This window comes from Sinohyriopsis cumingii, chromosome 4 (assembly GCF_028554795.1).
Source record: "Sinohyriopsis cumingii isolate HCF-2022 chromosome 4, ASM2855479v2, whole genome shotgun sequence".
Taxonomy (NCBI): Eukaryota; Metazoa; Mollusca; class Bivalvia; order Unionida; family Unionidae; genus Sinohyriopsis; species Sinohyriopsis cumingii.
In genome coordinates this window covers 7913657-7936963 of record NC_142964.1, presented here as the reverse complement: position 1 = coordinate 7936963, position 23307 = coordinate 7913657, and the positions used below count along the sequence as shown (strand labels likewise).

Here is a 23307-nt window from a genome sequence, read left to right as displayed (position 1 = left end):
ATCATAAATCTGGCCCATTTCAAGACAGTTTTCATTCAAGCAAAGATTGTTTTTAATGTTTCGAAAATTTACTCTTCTGGTATAATAATATATTTTGTCATTTCTCAAGTTCTTTTTTCTTCAAAAGTATTTATTATACTAGTGTCCATAAAAGTATGGATTAGTATACTCCAAAGATATTTACTGAATGTCTCCATATTAGTATGGATTAGTATACTCCAAAGATATTTACTGACTATATATATATATATATATATATATATATATATATATATATATATATATATATATATATATATATATATATACAGTATAAATATATAAACCTTCCTGACTTTTATTTCCTGCTGTTGCACGTCCTAAGGAATGTAATACTTTAACCAATTCCTAATAAGACATCCAATAGACTGTCAACTTCAGCAAGTCAAAAACCTAACAATCCATCAGTTTTATTTTGTTTTAAATGTGCATATGAAAATTTTAGATTAAACATTTTGGGATCTTGCCTTCATTATACATTGTATTCATGTTTTTGTCAACTTCTTACACTTGTAAAAGACACAATTGCAGACAACACATTTCCAAATATACTATGATAATAATTTTCCGTATCTTGTGTTTTTTGAATTGTCACATGACTTTTCTGATATGTTGTTCTCCCTGGCACAAATATAAATTTGATATTAAATTCAGCGAAGTTTGTTGTTGTCTTTGTAGGGTTTAACGCCATTTTTCAGCACAAGATAGGCTATATATGGCAGCCAGCATAAATGGTGGAGGAAGAACCCGGGGAAAACCCCGGAAAGAACCACCGACCCATGAGAAACTACTAGCAACCTTGATCTGTAACGGTGAGCACTTTAGACCGCTCAGCCACTCAGGGCCACCAAATTCAGCAAAGAAACAGTAGGGCTTTTAGGAGTGAAATCATATACTGCATCTGAACTTGTAACCAAGCTAAAATAAATTAGTAACGAGTCTACTTCTTTAATTCTGACTCAGTGATGGCCCTCATTTTCCATTTCTATTGCTCTCGAGTCAATACGTAAGATGTCTCTAATAGAGTTCATAATTGTAGAATCAATTAAGTGTCATTATTATTCTGCAGCTTAATGTATTCGGTGCAATTGCAACTTTCCAGGTTTTGTTTATTATTATTATAAAATGAAATATTTGAAAACATTCATCTCAGATCTTTCTTCGATTACGCTTTCAGAGAATATTAGATGATCCCTATGTTCAGAAAAGACATCACATATCTGACCACTATGGAGTGATGGCCACATTCCAGCCACGATAAAGAATCGCATAACACGGCAAGAAAGTCAAGGTAGATGATGAAATGACCCAAGTCATGAGACCAACAGCTAGGCTCTTTCTCCACCAATCATGAAACAAACTGTAAATTTAACATAATTATGAATTTTACCACTGACAATAAAGGTGATTAAATGACAAATATCCAGAGACCAACATCAGTGTAAAGATGTACATGCTGTAACAGAATACAACAAAACTCATTAAAAGATAAATTGTAAAATCATATCGTGTAAGGTTTGATAATATGCATTATCCTGGATTTATTAATATTATATTCATATTTCTGACATTAAAAGAAATTCATGGAATCACTCTGAATTGATTTTATGTTGACATTACTAACAAAAACAAAAACCACAGTTCAGTTCATGTCTTAATCTTTATTGCTTAAGGAAAATGAACCATTTAATCATGAAAAATTACAAATAGCCTTGATTTAATAAAAGCTGTCAAGATGCCAACATTTTTGCCTTGGCAAAACTGTTATACATTTTTATGACAAATTACATATTTTATGTTATTAAATTCTGGGAGATTATAGTTGCATGCAGTAGTATATTTTAAAAGCAGTTTGCTTTGTGCACAAAAAAAGTATTTCCATATGAATACAATAAACTGATAAAAAACAAAAAGCAAAGAGTCTAATGCAAAGTAAATAGGTAACAATTAGTCGCAGTGATGAGGAGAAAAGAAAGATGCAGATAATTTGTGAGAACAAAATAAAGTGTGTGATGATTGGTTGGTCAAAATAAGAATTAATGGTTTTGGAAATGGATGAATATGGATTGGCGATTCTGTACTAGGAATGAAATATTAAATTCCACTAATGTGATACATTATCAGAAAGGACTTGTGAGAAGAGAACACTGCACAATTAACATAAATAAGCAATGATGAACATGTTCGTCACAAGATGAAGCCGGGATGGGACTGGATTAGGGAACACACCAAAAACAACTGCGTTTATAAGATGCTTATTTATAAACACAAACTAAATATTAACAAATCTGACACCATTATGAACAAAAAGATAAGGAAAATTATAAAGTTCCTAACATGGAACTATCAACAACAATTAACTCAACGAGGAAAAACTCAAACATGAATTTAACAAATGGAATTTCAAACAAACCTGACTTAAGTCCTATCACCGATCAAAAAAATAAAAGTATATGATCTACACCCCAATATAAACACATTCTTGAATGTATCGTTCATACAACGATATTGAAATGCATGTTAATTTGAATGTATCTATCATATGACGATATTGAATTGCATGTAAATTTGAATCGATTGTCCATAAAACGATATTGAAATGCATCTAAGTTTGAATGTATCGTTCATATAACGATATTGAAAAGCATGTAGATTTGAATGTATCGTTCATAAAACGATATTGAAATGCATGAAATTATGAACCTATCTGTCGTTCATATAACGATATTGCAATAGGAATGAATACAATTATGAACCTATCGATCGTTCACATAAAGATATTGAAAATGGAATGGATGAAATTATGAACCTATCGATCGTTCATATAACGATACTGCAATAGGAATTAGTGAGATTATGAACCTATCGATCGATCATATAACGATATTTCAATAGGAATGAATGAAAATTTGCTCAGATAGCAATAGTGAAAATAACAACATGGAACACACACACACACACACACACACACACACATTATATATATATATATATATATATATATATATATATATATATATATATATATATATATATATATATATATGTATCTATATATATCAATACAGAATTCGTTGCTCCAGTCAGAACAGCTATGTCTTTTCCTTACAGCGATTCCGTACCATATTCCCCAAGATGTATTCGTATCTTCACGATTATTAGTGACACCCTTGTTAGAGAGCCTGAATTGCCTCTTCTCTCTCTCTCTCTCTCTCTCTCTCTCTTTCTCTCTAACCATGGGCAAAGACATTTCTTAACTTATGAGTAATCCCTTCTAATAGCAAGAGATGAGAAGAAGGTTATGATACAAAGCAATGTCATAACAGTTGATGGAGAATCTGGGTAACAAAGGAATAGTGAAGATTATCATGAATAAGGGTGTCACTCCTCATAATTATGATCTACGGAACAGACTCGCACCGAAACTCTTGCGACCATCAGACTTCACGCCGCCCAGCTATGCTTTATCAACTCCACAAGTGACAACGCCACCATATTCACAAGACAGATTCCTGAGCCCTACAACTTCGCTCCTATTTGATGGTGCATCAGCCATTTACACATCGCCAGTGACAATCCACCCACCACTGACCACTTTGCAGACAATTTCGACAAGTTCAACAGGTACATTGTCCACACCAAGGTCCGCACCTCTGATTTATTCTATTTGACCACGGTTAAACTGAACTAACACCACAAAAAAGCCCAGTCTAACACCAGTGATCCAGCCCCCACTTGACGTAACCACAGTAACGTTCGAGAATTCTAACCAGTTACAACCAACCTTTCCGACAAATTCGCCAATGCTTGTGACTCCAAAAAGTACTCTTTTCATGGCAAACCCACTGAACATTGCACAAAGTTTGTCTGCTGTGTCAGAAACTAGAACATTTACGGTTCAGCCGTCTAATTCAGTGCCAGGACATTTTTCTAGGAGTGCAAGCATTTTTGGAAACAACCGATTCTCGCAAACAGATGTCTTCTGCTATTAAATTATATGTTTTTAATGGTGATCAATCGCATAATCCTGTTAAATGGTTAGATCATTATGTACAATGGGCTAAATTTATGAATTGACAGAAGTTAAAGTTTGAAATGCGTTTCCTTTTTATCTTCAGGGGCATGCTAAAATCTAGTACGATACCTTACCGGATAATGTTACAAACGATTGGCACATTTTAATCGCAACTTTTAAATCTAGATTTCACAAGGACGATGTCATTTTAGATCTGTCAATTTTGCAAACTCAGCAAGGGTCTTCTGAATCAGTTATGAACTATCTAAGTCGCCTTTTGCAAATCGCAACTAACAAAGCTATCGCAGATCAAGTTTTTATTAGCGGTGGCATTAAATGGATTGAAACCTTCCGTAAAAAAGATCGTAATGAACAAAAACCCAACAAATATGGCAGATTTACGCCAAGCAGCAGCGCTAGCAGAAAAATCCATTGCCACTACTGATAACACTGACCTGTCTGCCCTTAACACAATTTTAGATGAAGTAAAACAACTAAAAAATGAAGTTAAGGTTGCAAACTCAAAACAAAACCCATACATTGATTCGTGCTCTCAAACACATGCACATATTAATGCCACTCAACAGCAATTTCGCCCTCGTCATTCAAACTACCAACAGCGCGGCATGTATTACAAACAAAATAAAAAATTTCAAGCACAGCCACCAGCATTTCCAAACAATTATAATAGTCATAACTACTCACGTACTCGCTACCAGCCACAACCACAAAGTCGTCCTCCCACTCCTTGTTTTGGGTGTGGCGGCCAATGTACATCACGTTCAGTCTGTCGTGCTCGCAATGAACAATGTCATTTTTGTCACAAGATAGGTCACTTTTCGCGTGTGTGCTGGACAACCCGAAAACAATAAGGATTCGCATCTCACGAGAGGACACAAACCTGTCGTGAGTATGATCAACAGCCACAAATTACCTTAGTCACACCCATTCACAAACATTTGGCTAGAATTTCTGATAGACACAAACCAACACATGCATTAGCAGATAAAGGCGCGACTATTTCAGCCATTAATTTAATTTTCCTTCGTCGTGCAGGTTTAAATTCACGCCAGTTTCAGAAATCAAATATTTCCCAAATTGTAGGAGCCGGTGGTGAACATCATTGTCTTTCAGGTCTAATTCAACTTAATTTGAAAATAGCAGGCATACGCTTCTATCATTCATTCTATGTTGTACCGGATTTACGACATTCAGTAATTCTGGGTACAGATTTTTTGACTAAATACAAAGCTGTCGTGAATCTAGATACACAAACACTCTCCTTGCTAGACGATTCAGTAACTATAAATTTAATCCAAAATCAGTCTGGTCTAGTACGCACGACGAAATTTGCGATCATTCGGCCTAACTCAATATGCACAATCGCAGTCAGTATAAGTAAGATCCCGAAAGGAACATCTGTTTTACTTCAATCGATTTATAACATGCCAAACTCTAAAATACTTCCAGCTAGAACAATTTTGACAGTTGCCAAAAAGAACTTTGTAAAAATACTTAACCTAGTCCAATGGCTATGCATGTACGTGCCAATACTGTATTGGCATGTGTTCACGAACTAAACCCACAAACGATATTTACCATCAATGAGAACACTCTTAACAGGAATGACACACAAAGCGAAGAGCATCTCGGAAAATTATATCTCACCTGCAAAACGGATGGAAAATTACCTAGGTTACATTTCTATAATCGATGCAAAACTGACTTTGACAATGATTTTAAAGAGAATTGTTAGCGTAATTCGACATTAACATGAACTATTTTCACGTGAAAGAACCAAATGTTTTATTTTATATTTACATTGCTGAGTGCTTTGTGCAGTTAAACCAAATTTAGAAATGCATTGTAGAAAGACAGTCGAGTCAGAAAATGAAGAACCTAACGCTCGGTACTGGTGAATAGTGACTCAACAACTATATTGTCGCGGGATAGTGCAGGAAAACTAATTTATCCTGAAGCAGAACGATTATAGGCAGTCGATTTATTGGGTGCTTACAGCTCCCAAAGTATTATTTTTTTCTTTTAATTTTTTTTCCCCTGGCATAACAAAATATAAAGCAATAGTTGCATTTCGTAGATAGTTCACACCGAGATATCCATATTTCATAATATACACGAGTACGTCAACCTTGGCCTTAAACTTAATTCGCAGTATTTATAGTATGTGTATTCCATATGCTGGCACGTCGACTCAAATCTTGTCAGGCAGTGTCTACTTTACAGACAGTTTTACTACAACGACAGGGGTAAACAGGTGTTTATTTTAAATTATTACTCAGTTCTGTTCCTAATTGTTTTTACGTACAAAGTGTCAAGTAAATTTACCATTTCAACTTTTGTTCTCTTTGTATACACATTCGGTAAATCATACCGTATTTAGATGTGAAGAATACTCCTTGCGATAGAATCGAAGTCTTGGAAATATTATTGCCACACACACACACACACACACACACACACACACACACATTCATTATTATAAACACCATTATATAATTACAAACAATGCCCCTGTTTGTTCTTAATTGTTTGATCAGGGTATTTTTTATTCTGTAATAGATCTTTGTAATTTATAAATGTGGGGCTTTCTTACAAACATGTATCAAATACGTTTTGAAATAAAAAAAACAAAACATCTACATGCAGTTTTAGAAAGCAAGTGCATTTGGACCCATTGAATTGAATTTATTTTTTATATATGGACATATGCATTGGTGCAATGATGGATGGATATAATTATATTAATATTAATACATTTAAAATTCTGATGATTGGGAAATAAACAACATATTTTACTTTTGAAATAAACAGGCTGCTTAACTCAACGCCATAAGCATTCGATTCGCGTGCATTTCGTTGTGTTTGTTCGTCGTTTTTGTGGGTGGAAGTGTCAGTTCAAATGCTAGAATTATATATGTAAGATACAATACAATACAAGCTATTTATACCTCTTAATCCTATGTCAAAATAAAAATTAGGATAAACTTCAACCTACATACAGAATATTTATTACTTTCAGGAATGCAGAATGTTATACGACTGGTGACTTGAATGGATTACTGAAAACATAAGAGTTTAAAAATAATCCTAGAATCTAATGTAAATAAATACGACAAGCTGCAATATTGAGTAGTGTTAATTTGTTGAACCGAAGCAAGAAAAATGCTTCGCGTGAATGGATGATCTCTCTCTCTCTCTCTCTCCTTTTAACCTTTGATGATCTAAAGCTATAAGAGCAGACTCTCATTTCCATGCAAAGTTAACGTAAATAATCTGAATATATTATTTGGATATACCAAGTAAATTCATTGACAAGTAATATTCTATGACGCTCTATTGACAACAACAGTTATATTTTATCATTTAAATTTATGAAAGGTAAGTAAGATTTGCTTATTTTTATTGCACACACACACACACACACATATACACACACACCGACGTACACGATAGATAGGTCACACAAAAAACCTAAAAGAAGACGGAAAATGAGTATTGCTAAAGAAGGCTGAGAGGAAGAAAATGTAGGTATATCAGGTTGAAATTTGTCCGAATATATATTTTGTTACGCCAGATGAAATTCAAGAATATACTAAACAAAATATCTTAGAACGTATTCCGCCTGTTAAAATGACCCCTACCATTATGTATACGTCATTCCAATGCCAACAAATTTTGCTGTCGGCATACATATATAAAGAATTGTGCCTAGCGTATTCTCAAATCATATCAGATGTTCAACAAAATGTAAACTATTCCGGCAGATTAGACCCTGCTAAACCTATATTCCCGGGTGGATAAATGGTCTAAGGTGCTTACCTTTACAGACTGCACTTATCTCACCTCTGCCCTCCTGGGTTCTAATCACGGCACGGCCAACGTATGTGAGAAATCTTGCCTGTAGCCTCCCGTGGGTCTATGGTTCTTCTTTGGGTTTTCCAGTGTTCTTCCTCCACCAATTATATTGACCGACATGTACAGCCTCTCATGTGCTCAAAACCTGGTGTTAAACCCACAAATCACTTCCTGTCAGCCACTTTTGGCATATTTAATGTGTGGATCCTTTCTTATTTTATATTAAATGGTTATCCAGAACGAACAAAGCTTAGCAATACAGAGCTTAAACAGTTGACATATTGTTAATATAACATATTTGATCCAGTCAGCCCTTTCTCTCATTCCACTGCGGTATTTAACAAATTAGAAGCATCATCCTTTCACTTTAGAAAGAAAATCGGGTATTAGTCCCTAAAGATCCTTGAAATTTACTGGTCAATATAATCATATGGTGCTCGAGTATGATTTTGATGAAATTCCTGCCGAATTTGTTAAATTTATGTTCACGCTTTTCTTAACACTATATTAGATTTTTAATTGCATATTTAATGTCTAGGAAACTTAGGTGTATCCATTTGGAATGTCAATGATCTATACCATAGTGAATTTCTATGTTTAAAAGATTCCACGGACTTCCTCGTCTTACATACCTCCGCCACCACCACCCACGAAAACGGTCACTAACATTGCAATGTCTGCTTTGAGCGATGTGATGTACTTCTCTCCCTGTATATAGAATCTATACGCTGTTTCAGTTTTAGTTAAATATTTTCTGAGAGTAACAATTATTTTGTTATTCTTCAACTTATCACAATCAGGAGACTTCTAGAGACAAGTTGTACTAAGCTTCCCAACGACCACAACGGAGGTTGACCACTCTTTCCTCAGGGAAGAAGTAGAGGCTGCAGCAAAGGCTGTAAAGAAAGGAAAGTCAGCTGCGATAGACGAAATAACGGCAGAACATGGTGAATCAGGAGGAACCTTCATCATAGATGTCCTCACAACAATCCGAAACAAAATCAGGCAAACCAGAGAATAAATCACCATATGGACTCAGTCTCCGATCGTCACTCTTCAGATGTGTCAGGACTAGAGAACAATCAGCCTCATCATTCACCCAAACAACGTTATGTTTAAGATGATCCTCAACAGAATGAAACCCCAAGCAGAGCACATCATTGCGGAAGAACAATCAGATTTCACAGCTGAACGTAGTATTCGAGAACGGATCTTCTGTCTCAGAATCCTCTGTGAAAAATATCTGAAAAATCAACAGGACCTCTGTCATGTCTTCATTGACTTCAACAAGGCTTTCGACATGGTATGTCATGCAACCTTGTAGGCCACGATATGGTTATACAAAATTAACTCAAAACTAATTAGTACCTTAGAAAACCTGTATGACAGGGTGACTAGCACAGTTCTCGTCATTGTCAAATAGAAGACTGATTCAATCACAGTCGGAGTCAGACATGGGTTACCTTCTCTCATTCACTCTGTTCAACATCTACCCGGAAAGGATTACGTCCGATGCATTGGAAGACTATTAATGTAGTATCCGAGTTAGAGGAAGAACAATCACCAACCTGCGCTTCGCTTACGATATCAATTGCTTAGCAAGGATATGAACATGAACTGGAGCTTTAGTGAACCGTCTCAATCAAACATCTTTAGGGTATGGGATGGGGTTCTTTGCTGACCAAGCTAATGCCAAACAACCCGAGTGACGGGAAATAAGAGTGAATGGTGAGAAATTTGGCACAATGAGAAGAATCAAGTATCTAGGTGCTACAACCTCGGTTGAAGGTTTCAAACCTGAGGTTCTTTCCAATATTGCGCAGACAACTACTACACTGACTAGGAAGAAACCTAGTTGAAATGACAACTATTACGCTTGGGTACCAGATCAAGCGTATGCAGTTGATCGTCTTGTCCATGTTCACGTATGCATGTAAGACATAAACTCTGACAGCAGAACTAGAGAGATGAATCCAGACTTTAGAGATGTGATGGATCATGTAAATCTCACACTTAGACCAAGTCTCTAATGAAGCCATGGGCATTAGAATCCATGGTGTAAATGGACCATATTAAGATCTGCTTACCACCGTAAAGAAACGCAAACTAAGATTGTATGGTCAGGTTTCACGCTCATCTGGACTGTCAACGACAACCATCCAGGGTAGAGTGAGAGGAAAAATAAAAGAAGGCAGACAGAAGAAGAGGTGAAAAGGTTAGATTCAATGTCCCAAATAGCAGTGGAGAGGCCAGCTAGGCGACGGAAGATCTTAAATGAAAATGAACTTATTACACGTAAAATGTAGCTTCTTATATTAGTCCGACTCATGCCACTGCCTCACACACACACACACACACACACACACGCGCGCGCGCGCGCGCGCGGTAGAGAAATAGTATGAGTCACCGACGTGAACCATCGAGAAGCATAAGTGGTACATAGAAAGAACATGTAGGTTTGGCAGATTCAAATATGCCTAATATATCTCCCACTATGTTACATCTAACATGATTCAAGAATGTATTGAACATAATCTCAAATCGTTCTGATGTTCTTTGTGTGTGGTTCATTTTAAACAGACAATGCATGGGCAGTTCGGAGAATATTCAGCTGATCCGGTATGAAAATAACATATAACGACGCAAATTCGGGTTTATTTACATTTCTTGCTTTGTTTTGAAAAAAAAAATTGTTTCTTCTAGGAGTTGTATATTGGTAATATGCAATTACAAATACCGATTGTATATGTTACATTAAGCATCGCTTCAATGCGCATTTTCACTAATGAAGGCGTTATGGTATAATTGCAGTTGCATCAGCTGATAAATGTAGGGAAGATTTCCATTGGGCAAAACATAACCGTGTAATCAGACTCGTTTGCGTTTATTGTTTTAATAAAATATGCAGAGAACTGTTATGTACTTCTATCAGTAGAGTCAATTCTAAAATAACTAATGTAAACACTGAATCGGAAATCATACACACTGCATGCCTTTGAAACGAAACAAAAAAACGGCGGGTTTATAATCTATTTAGATAACTTAATATATTGACAGACATAATCACATAAAAATATTTATAACATTTATAACATAAATAATTCTTTCTTTCATTAGGTTTGGAAAAAAGGTGGGAAACTCCAAATGTGCAAAGAAGAACAATGAGGCTATGTTGTACTGAACTTTCATTGCGACTCGTTACAAATGAATTTAAAACTTTAGGGAAATGGATCAAGCGATCGAGAGGAAGAGGTTCAAATACTAACATAATAACAATTGGATTCACTGTCCTACAATGTAAGACGCCGATCTTGATAGTTACGATGCGGGTTTGGGTGGGTAGAAATCCCGCTACTTTCCCATTGTAACTGTCATGGTCGACGTCTTGTACTGTTCGACTATTGGACCCCCATCACTATAACCATTTACCTATAGTCTTAATTTCATTTGTAAGTTTCCCTGCAGGTAGCCTTAACTTTCAATGAACACGAAACTAGATTTATAGAAACGAAAATTGGTTACTCACACGTCTGGACAATAACGATTCAGCAAAGTCAGAATTAAGACATGAGACCATCCAAGAGTCTTTCGTGTGCCAACTTCATGAATTAATTTGTATAAATGCACAGCAGTCATATGCATTTTTCCCATTTTTGCATGCTACACTTCACGCGTAGCCGCTGGTGGCATCAACTCACGCGCCGAATTCGAAACAGTATGTTTCTTTTTAAGGTAAATGCATGTCGACATAAGTTACAAAAAAATACATTTTTGCATAAAGAAACAAGACTTGGACATTTTCTGAGGCCATTACTGAGTTATAGAGGACATAATCATTTTGTTCTCATATTTTGAATTTAACTATTACAATCCTGAAAGGGGGCACTGATTGGCCGAGTGGTCTAAGGCGCTCACCGTTACGGATCAATGCCATCTCACCTCTGTCTGCGTGGGTTCGAGTCTTGGACTCGGCAAATGTGGGTATGTGAGAAAGCTTGCCGTTAGCTCCTCGTGGGTTGGTGTTTTTTCCCCCGGGATTTTCCTAGGTTCTTCCTCCACCATCAGTACCAGCCACCATGTATATCCTATCTTGTGCTGAAAAATGGCATTAAACCATATATATACAAAAATCCTGAAAGCTTACAACGATTTGAGCTTGGCTTGCCTTACACTTTTCCTTCATATATGACGAATAGTGAAACTATTACGCATGAATGTGGAAATGCAGGTTCCTGAATGGTCTAAAACTCTCGCCTTTGCCGATCGCTGTCATCCCACCTATGAACGCATAGTTTCGAGTCACGGGCTCGGCTAATATGGGTCTGTGGGAAAGCTTGCTAGAAGCTTCCCGTGCGTGGGTACTTCTTACTGGGGTTTTTCCTGTGTCCTTCCTCGACAAGGTGTGCTGGCCGCAATGTAGAGCCTATCGTCTGCTGATAATTGGCGTTAAGCCAACACCAATGTTACCTATGAACTGTTTTGAGAACAGCATGTTTCCGAAAGTTCTCAAAAAACATCTATTTTTAAAAATGTCAAAATTTATTTGAACATTCACTAGACAAAAGAAATGTACCATATGAAGAAGAACAAACCAATTCTATTTTTACGTAGACATTTTGACTACGGCAAGTCATTATGACATACACAAACAAAAGCACAAAGACTGGTCACGATGGAGTAGTATTTCTGTTTTAATGTCAGTAACATTTTACCTGCAGCGATTGCATAGCTATTTACTTTCCGGTAAGAAAATACCCGACCGAACAACGGAAATTCCATCAAACCATTTGAGATAGGGGTCTCAAACTCAAACCACCCTAAGGGCCACATGAGAGAATTTTCGAGGGCTCAAGGGCCTCACCACCTTTGTTATCTGTCATGACACCTTGTGAAGCCAATCATTTTGCGGGCCAGTGGATATGGCTTGGCACGTGCCTGCGGGTCGCGTTTTTGAGACCCCTGATCTGTGTGAACCAGAAACGATATATCTACTTCTAAGTGCTTGTGTGCACGTGTTTGTTTCAATCTTATTCATGCTAAGAGATAAAATAGTAAACAGTTATGTTTCTGGTATATTGCTATAGACAAGAATCACAATAACATTTCTAAAACACATAATTATAGTCAATTTTATTTCTATTTTGCTGCATTTTTTAATTAAGAATTCCTCCACAGACTGGCTTTTCCTTTACGTCAGTACATATTCTAAGGGGAATATAAGTGATGAGTTTATAAAGGAAATACACAATATCAGTCACACACTACGTCTTTAGCAGAGTCAGCTACTTCTTATGCCCGAGTGTCTAATCGATGACACATACATCCTTCCAGTCGTAAAGTGGTTGGTGTAACTAATTTTGTATACACAGTAATTGATAAAGTAAGAACATTTTCTTTTTCACACTGTATTACAGAGGTCATATTCACCACTGTTCGTAGCAGTTTTAGATAATTATTTTTTTCCATGCAATATAAATATGATAGACATATTTTGCATATTCTATACTGTAAGTGTAATCCCAGTTCGTGTTGTCAGCAAAAGGAACATTATATACGCAACCTTTTCCTGAAATAGTCTCGGTGATTTCGTCTGAAGATTGTTCAGTTGGGCGTCAAAAGGTTCTCGCGCCATGACCTTGCGCGCTACACCGATACATAAACAAAAATTAAATTGATGAGCATACGCAATCAAAAGTTAGAAATTCCGGCGACATATTGAACTGAAACCAAATCTGACGTATGTATGAAGCCGATTCAGCGACTACAGAAAACGTGAATTGACTGATGTCAAGGTCATGGCTGACAACGTCAAAGTAACTGACAATTGTATACATTTCCTCCTTGCGAACCTCATGATATATTAAAAGACATGCACTCTGGACGATTTATTGTGTTAGATGTGTATAATTAATGGATTTCCCGAGGGTAATTTTAGACTGGTTACTGCAGAAAACGGATCAGTATTACATTCTCATTTACTGACTAACGGTTAACTCTTAATATTTAAGCAGTCGAACACTGATAACAATTGAAAGATCTTGAAATCTAAAGTTTTGCAAGCTAGATATTTTATATGTAGATCAAATCATAATGACATGTAATCAAAATCTTTTTTGGATGTTGTCTGTCGCTCGATTAACATAAAGAAAGGATACATGTTGTAAATGACGCACAATTAATCATTTCTGGTATTTGTATCTGAAGACTGATAACAGTTCAAAGGATATGCATTAACGTTTGTGATTTTAAGCATGAATACAAGAGAAAATTGTATAATTTGGATTGCATTAGGACCGTTTCGTGTAAAATGCTTTTACAGGTGTCTTCACTAGTACTCTCTAAATTATCACTTGTATTCTTGTTATTGTTGTGTGCTGCCGACTTATTTTGATAATTTTGAAAGTTGCTTATGGGGATTTGGGATTATTAATATATATGTGGAAGGATTAATTATTTTAAGAAAATGCCAAAATTAAAAGCTTAAAAAGACGTTTCTGACATAAAAATATTTGTTATGCTTGAATTAATTGCATTACCATCCGTGAAAAAGACGTTTAATTATATACCGTCACTGCTTTAACTTTATGGTTTCATTATATATTGTCAATGGCTTAACTGTACGGTTTAATTATATATTGTCAAAGGTTCAAATGTACGGTTTAATTATATATTGTAAATGGTTTACCTGTACGGTTTAATTATATACCGTCACTGTTTTAACTGTACGATTTAATTATATTTAGTCAATGCTTTAACTGTACGGTTTAATCTTGTCAACATCATTATTATTAGGTTGAGCAGGGATGTCTTTCTGGTGGATGTACGTCCATCGCATTTTAGAGCGGTAAAGCCGACCTTAGCACAAGTTAGCGGGTGGACAGAACTAGTCACATTGATATTATAACCGGGGGGAGGATGTATATATAAAATACAGGTATACACACAGGTATACACTCAGACGTGGAACTTATAATATAATGCAGTCCGGTGCAATGCTTTCTTACATCATCTGCCAAGTAGTTTAATTGACATCTTCGTAGGTGTCAATTAGATACTGAAGTGTCTTTTATTTTCTACTGAGTGCATTTCATAATATTCTAACTGACCGTCTGTTTTCATGGGATTGTATTATCGAATAATATTATATTTGACGTTTGTCACTTTCAATATAGGCATTTTCTTGGATTGTATTGTTTCATTTTTATTTCATTCATATTTAAATTAGAAATTTTTTATGGTGTCAGCGGAAACGAATGAAGGAATAAATGCTATATCAGATCTAAATTGCTGAAAACGACTTGCAGGAAAAGAAGACTTCGAAATAAGAAAAGGAACTTTAACCACTGTAAGAACTCATTCACGCATTTACACACACACACACACACACACACACACACACACACAGACACTGTACAAAACACTAGGGAAAATGGTTTTGTCACTTAGGTATTTCATCAGCAAGGCTTAATTATTTATCATTTTATTTTTTCCAAACGAACACAAAACGCAAAATAATGAATGATTTAGCTAACTGTGAGGGCGAGAAAGAATGTACTGTCCCAAAGCACTAGAGTAAAGTGACCTGTAACAGTTCCACCACTACAGGCGACACAGGTCAGTGTGTGCCGTATTCGACTTGTGTAAAACATCTTTCAATAGGAAATATTGAAATATTGCTCGAAAAGTATACACTGGGCCAGACATTTTTGGTCGATGTTCTAGCTCATGTATATAATTTAACTTATTTCTTGATAAATTAATTGCGTTTGATGCAATATAAAACATATAAAGTTTAATGACTACACGTCAGGTGGATATGTGAATATATCCCTTTCGGGAGTTGGAATTATTTCCTTTGCAACGTTGCTTACTGCACGTGCCGTGCTCAATTAAGTCCATGGAACGTTTTTATCTTGCAAGAGTGACCACCTTTACTGTAAATATGTAGCTTGGTAGAGACCCGTTTCCTATTTGGTGAGCAAATACCCAATAGATTCGTATTATTTTGACAATTTCATGCATTTAGAATTTTCTCTTCCTTGCAACATTTCATTATTCTATTTTGGATAAGCAAAGGCAGACGAGAAAACAAGAGATAAGGATAAACGACGTGCAGGCAATTGTTGTTTCAACAAGAGCAACAAAACCACCAACGTATTTTCTGACGGAAGTCGTAAGTGTGCGACTATACAAAGAAGACTACGCCAGATGGACAATAAATGAATTTAAACAATGGCTGCACTATGTGTTCTATGCTGGAGTTGAACAATTCTTTGTCTGCAGCCATTATTTAGACGAGAGTGAAATAACTGATCCATATCACCTGCTACTCGACCAGCAACAAAGTTTATTCAGTTCTACGGCTGCATTGGTTCGGCTTCACATCTGCTATGGTCGGAGTATATGGTTAGCTCGACAGCTGGCACCACGTCGACTCGGATCACTCTGATAACTCGGATCGCTTCGGTCTCTACATCTAACATCGTGTACGATGCATGACACGGGCATGTACGATACAACGTAATGGCGTTATATAAGGTAAGTTATACAGATTACATTATCATCACAATGATTACCAAATAAAAACCAAACAAGTTCAGAAGTAAACCTAACCGTGCATGACAAGAATCCTACGATACTAAACGTTTCTTAAAAATACAGCTTTATTTTGCTAATTTAAATCCAATGCTAAGTCACAAACTAGAATAGAAAATATTTACATTGCACTACGTAAACCGAAGGTACATAGCGAACATACAAAAATAAACGTGCTAGTACAATAGTTATAACTTATAAACAAGAAATTAGTCATTCACATACCTCTACAGCTGAAATATGCAAGTACTTAAAGTAGACCGCTCACTGACAAGACGTTCCGTAATGTGAAGATTTAAACTTACGGTGAGTTATTCATACATAGACGATGCCACAATACATTGTGCGATGGAAGTATTCGGTTGTTCCCATTGAAAGCACGTCTCGAAACATTGTACAATATACACCAATAACAATAGATTATCGTTGTACACAATAAAAACGAAACCCGAGTACATGTATTTAATAAATAAAAGGATTTATACAATTACAAACTTATTTATTGCTGGTAAACATGCAAATTTATATTCTGCTGAATTTTCAGTGCTTTTTCGAGATCTTTAAAATTGTACATGGTAAAACTACAACGATCAGTCCAAAATAATTTTTTGGAAAAACCGTTCGTTATTAAACATCATTCATTTCCTTATTCTAGCGTAAATGATTTTATGTTCTTTGTTCTTACGAATGCAGTCAATGGGTAAAATGTAGGATAGAAAAAGGATTGGGGTGTCGGGAAATATTTCAAAAGTAGTTGCACAGATGTGCTGTGATGTTTTATATTAAGGTAGATAGAAAGAGAAACCAACACAAAGACAAATATATGCTTTACAAGATAAATACGTTTAGAAAAAAAGAGAGACTCCGAAGAGACAAGATTCACAAGCCAGATAATTCAAAAGAGGAAAAGGTTAAATTATCTGTTAATAAAATACAACCAACCTTGTGTTAATGCTGGCCTCTTTCATGACTTTCTATTAAAAGTGAACTATACTTAGAACCAGAAATTAACGATGTATTTGCAAAGCATAAAATAACTAGTTCGATTATGTCGATAAAGTAAGCGTGTTACAAATCAAACGTGAAGCATATAGTGTTATAAAGAAAGATCGAGGCTGTAACAACCAATACCAGAAGTACAGGATATAGATCATAGCCTTGTTTGTGGCAACCCAATAATTACAAAACAGTGGCAAGTGAATAAAATGGCATGCATCAAACAAACAGCAACACGAATTTGACAAATTTTCATCGTTGATAAAAGTTGTGAATGATAAAAGAACCATTTTCAAATGGCAAAGTAAACTATAATATTTACAAATCAAAGTGCAATCGAAAATGTTCGCATCCTTGTCCTAAATGATCATCCCAATACTCTAACATATTGCAAATGGAAAATTTGCACATGGAAGATGGAATGTGTACGTCTTAATAGTCCACAGTCAAATTGTATCAAAACGAACCGCAGGTCCTGGAGTAGAGACCAGTCAAGTTGGTCTCAGCATGTCAGGAACGGAGTGTTTATTGAGAACCCAAATAAAGCAGTCTCTGCGGCTGTGAACAAGGAGGCATTATCCTTATACACTCATGGTAGCCGAGATGATTGGTAGACACAAATGCACCATGGTTAAACCGTACTGCATATGCATCTTTATGATCTAAATGCAGACTTGTTTCAGTCGATTGTGGAGGAGACCTTGTAAAATCCCTGTATACATCCTGTCTCAACTGCCGTTCCGCAGTAGCCGGTAGAGCTCCCTGATGCGCTGCTGGCAGCCAAGATGGCGGTCAGATAATAAAGTAGAGCATCGTACCTTTCCTTGAATCTAGGTCCATGAATGCCATGAGTTCTGAAAGAGAAAGTAGAAAAAGCTGAAGAGCAGTCATTATGAAAGGGAAGAATTTGTTTACACATCTGCGACCCTGCTGCGTAACGTAATATATTTGTTAAGGCCACAGATTTTCACTGGTCTAATTCCCGTATTTGGTTGAAACCTGAACGGATGTTTAATTCTAAATCTTTTAGACTTAAAGTAATTGGAGTTATAATCTCTTCATTGCAGAATTTTACTCTGGAAACTGATTGCCTGTTTTGCGTACATAAATAGGAGTTAAAGAATATTTCCCACCCCTTAATGTGCAAGCTATCTCCTAATCAATTAATGCGGCAGATAATGAGGTTAGGTTGGGCTGTAGCAGACCCTTAATAGTGTTGGCCCCATCTGCGTTTGAAGGTGCCAAATTTGATGTCAGAGAATATTGGAAAAAGCGTCTTTTAATGAAACATGGCTTTGAAAGTTTTGGCATGCAAACAATTTGACATACCAATATTGTTGGCATATCAGATTGTGATCAGCCCATTGGAGCATTAATGCGCATATATAAATAATGTTTTAAAAGCAGGCTATCTCTTTTATACTCACTAGATAGGTGATGAATTTCAACTGATTATTCGTTAACGACATAAAGAAAAGAACCATACAATTATTAACAATCACTGTTTTCTACTCGAATTAGAAAATATTCTACACAGTTTCATTGAAACAGCCCACTACTCTCTCTGTCTCTGTCTTTGTCTCTCTCTCTCTCTCTCTCTCTCTCTCTCTCTCTCTCTCTCTCTCTCTCTCGCCCTCTCTGTCCCTGTCTTTCTCTCTCTCTCTCTCTCCCTCATGTAAAGGAAAAATACGCCCACATCTGTGAAGCAAGAGAGAAAACGAAGTTTGGATTTATGATATCTTTGAAATTGAACTTAAACCATGCAACCTAAGAGAACCTATGTACTCTGTTACTTTGATCTCTTAGTAAATCAGCAAAACTATCTACATGTATTCTGTTACTATAAAATAAAAATAAAATAGTAAGCAATACTGACCGCAACAACACGTTTAGGAAAAGAAACGACTAAACAAACAAAATACATTACTCCCTCCCTCATCATTTCCTTCACAAGAAAGTCAAACCAACAAACCAAACAAAACAAATAACTTAGAAAGAAAACAAATAACTGCAGGAAATTTAATTGGAATAGGATTTTTAACTGCATAGCGACGACAATTCTAACTGACCATTCTAACTGACTTCATCATATACTTCAGGTCTTGTGGCTGTTATACCCTAGACTAACCTAAAAAGGGGAAAGATGGACTATGTAAAGATAATTCATGACAACCAAATAGGGTGTTACAACTAATTTCTCAGGGGAAATGGCGCGACACCGTGTGGCAGATGTCTATAGATATCTGTATGAAAGACAAGTCTCGAGGGTGTTTGAGACAATATTTGCAGGAAGACAATTCAAGACCGTCTCGGAAAAACGTTACAGTGATAGCGATGCAGAATTTCCTAATGTTTGGAGATGGGGATCGAACCCACCATATGCTTATCGATCGGATTAATCGCATGTTGATGCCGAATACGACTGACGCTCTTTGGAAACCTGTTTACAAGACAAACTGTACAGTAATGATGAGAAGTCACAATGTTAAAGCTGATGAATGTCACATCAAGGTTTAAAGTAATCCAGCAGAACTGCGCATGCTTGATTATTGGGTTTCAAGGGCAAAACTCACTGGTTTTCTCATACAAGAAATCAAAAGGACACTTGAATATAATTATGTTCACGGTACCATTAGTAGACATGTGCGCGCAAATCGCTCCGTATGTTTGTAGAAATTGATGGATTTAGTGACTCAACTGGTCCATGAGAGAGAGAGAGAGAGAGAGAGAGAGAGAGAGTGATGATAATGATGCTGATGTTGACGATGATGGAGGAATCGAAGGTGAGCTTTTAAATCGCCTCCATAAACAACTAGATCTAGTAGATAATGGATATGTTCCCGGTGACTGACATTTAATACTTGTCTTAGAGATGCCTGACGTGACATTATAGTAATTCATACTAACGAGGAAATATGAAACATGTCACAGCTATTTAGATTTACAATGTTCGTTTGTTTGTTGGAAGCTTCAAAGGAACCCGATACAAGCTTATCTATAGGATCGACGTATTAAAATCGAGACAGATCAACTTCGGATGTTACAATGACTGTTACGATAAAGATTTATATCTTCCACAGCTCCAATAAACCCATACTAAATCCAAGTTTAATTTTGTCTTTGTTTACTCCACCATCACCCTTTCTCTCGCACAGAAGCTGCTAATACATTTGATGCATTGTCTGTATGTATTTCCACACAGCAAATCTAGATAGATAGCATATAGAATAACACAAGTGTCGCTGATACTGACCTTTGTTGACACATTAGAACAGGGTTAACATGTTTGTTATTGTTACTAGAATACTATTTTCGATTCTGTTGAACAATAACCCAACGTTGACTCTATTGCACTGTGCTGATTGCGATAATTTCTTATTCAGTTTTATTCTATTTCTCTATCTTTTTTCTCTATCTATCCATATGGATATATATATATATATATATATATATATATATATATATATAGAGAGAGAGAGAGAGAGAGAGAGAGAGAGAGAGAGAGATAGAGAGAGACAGAGAGAGAGACAGAGAGAGAGAGAGAGAATTATTGGAGAGAGATACATGTTTATTTGTATCTGAGTTAGTTATTAAGTTGCAAATTCTTTATCTAGTTCACAACTTCTAATGTTTTAGAAACGACCCTTGCCTACACCATTGCTCTTTTATTGTGTCTTGGCCCTTTTTTATTAATGTTGTTTTCTTCAAAACTATTTATTCATACTTTAAAACCCGAAGTGGAATCATTATTATTGCTGTATTCAGTTCTAATTAGGGTGGACATTTTTTGTAAATTATTCACTGGAATTACAAAGTGCTCATTAATAATTCTTGGACTAAATAATAATTTTGGAATTATTGTTTATGCATTCAGGAACCTTTTGTATGATATTATAGTGCTACATCCAGACAGTTACCACATCGCCACATTCTATACCGTTGGCACATTAGCACATGCGAGACTACAGATACATCAACACATTCAATATTGAAATTTATCTGAACACCACTTGAATTCATTTGGAACCATACCCATTTGGACTTATGATCTTGTGATATACTGTTTAAAACTATTTAGGAGTCGTTTCACAATACTGTAATTTTGTTTTTGAATTTTCACTTTGTATTCTAGGGAAAGAAATATTTTTGATTTTTTACAAAACAACGGTCTTTACCTTGTCAAATACAATGGAAAAGAAAACTTGGAACGAACACCCTTCATCCTCACATTCGACCCAGAGAACCTAAAAGTAGGTCGCATCATTCACAAACTTTGGTTAGTCACTGAATCGTGTGAACCGCTTTAATTGGTCTTTTCACACAAACAGGTATTAGCATTTCGCAGACCTGAAAATCTATTTAAGGAAAATTTAAAACCACTTTAAAATAGAAGCATGAATGGGAAATCGAAAATCGAAGTCTTGTGGAAACATTAGATGCAAGACGTGCCAACTCACGAAGGAAACACATTTCCCATCAAAGTCTCATGTGACAAGCTTAATATTCACAACCATACTAAAACACGCGACACAAAAAATGTGATCTATCTCATCACATGTAATGTATTTAGCTCAAATATGTTGGAGAAACGCAGACAATCAAACAGTAGAATGAATCTCCACAGAACAGACTGACAAACCAATAAGTTAGAAATGAGCGCAGTGGCAGAACATTTCTCTTCTCCAGGCCATACGTTCACTGATGTAATCTTGAGTGCTATGACTCAAAATAGGGCACAGAAAATAGAAAATCCAAAGCTTATGGATTCGCCCGATCTGTACACTCAAACACAGCGGATGATATTCCGAATAATCCGAATGGGCATTTGTCATTGCATAATTAACAAGGATTAATTACAGGTTACCTAAATCAAATGTTCCTTCCATGTATTTGCTTTCCCAAACATACGGTCTTTAACCATTATTTTTATGTATATGTGTCAACCGTACCAGAAAAAGATCACTCTAAAAGGTACGAAAGGTTAGAGAAACGACAGAGAGTAGGGCAAATAAACTAATTTCAGACTAATATTGAAATGAGGGAAATAGACGTAAGAACAAGACACACGAAACATAAATAACTTATAGAATCCAAGCTCAATAGCGGATAAACCTGAAATGACATGAATAAAATTACAAAGTGACAGACCATAACACTGAATGAAATAGCGAACATGCAGAATAAATCAAAATGTATGTTTTCATTTAAGTCCATGCAGAAATATGTTTCATTATCTTGGCACATACAATTTCTATATTATTATCAGCATCTTCCTTTGATCACTTGGTCTGGTAATATTTGGATACTAAATATAATATTCATAAAAAGAAAAGAAAAAATACATGCATATGCACGCACATGAACGCAGAAACGCATTTGGATCGTCCTCTGGAAATAACGTTTATATACACAAAGACAAAAAGTCCACGTTTTAGTAAAATACATTTTGTCCCTGTCCCTGTTCACCACTACGGTGGCGTAATGGTTAGAGCGTCCCACACGGATGCGGGAGATCGCGGGTTCGAACCCCGGCCGAGTCATGCCAAAAACTTATACAAATGGTACTAACAGCTGCCTCTCTAGGCGCTCGCCATTTAGAGATTAGTGTTAGGACCTGTTACATTTGCAACATGCATAGTGGAGAGAATGTTCGCATACCTCTATATTACTTTCATGTACTGTGGCTGAAATTTCCTTGGATATTGTACCTGGTGAAAGTTGACATGATTTAAGTACACAGCTTACTTCGCAAATGATCAGCCTGAATTAGTCTAAAGTACACTATC

The 23307-nt window shown here is 36.0% G+C and overlaps 2 protein-coding genes across 2 annotated transcripts in view; both read left to right on the top strand.

Moving 5' to 3' along the window:
- The window catches only part of LOC149800583 (uncharacterized), a 28777-nt gene extending 27146 nt beyond the window's left edge, over window positions 1-1631 (top strand). Inside the window, exon 8 of the mRNA XM_089954440.1 lies at window positions 1217-1631. Coding sequence (XP_089810566.1) covers window positions 1217-1300 — 84 coding nt within the window. The 3' untranslated portion in view covers window positions 1301-1631. The remainder of the gene's footprint in view (window positions 1-1216) is intronic.
- LOC149800582 (uncharacterized) overlaps window positions 1-23307 on the top strand; it is a 77784-nt gene that overhangs the window by 22947 nt on the left and 31530 nt on the right. The gene's annotated exons all lie outside the window — the stretch shown is intronic.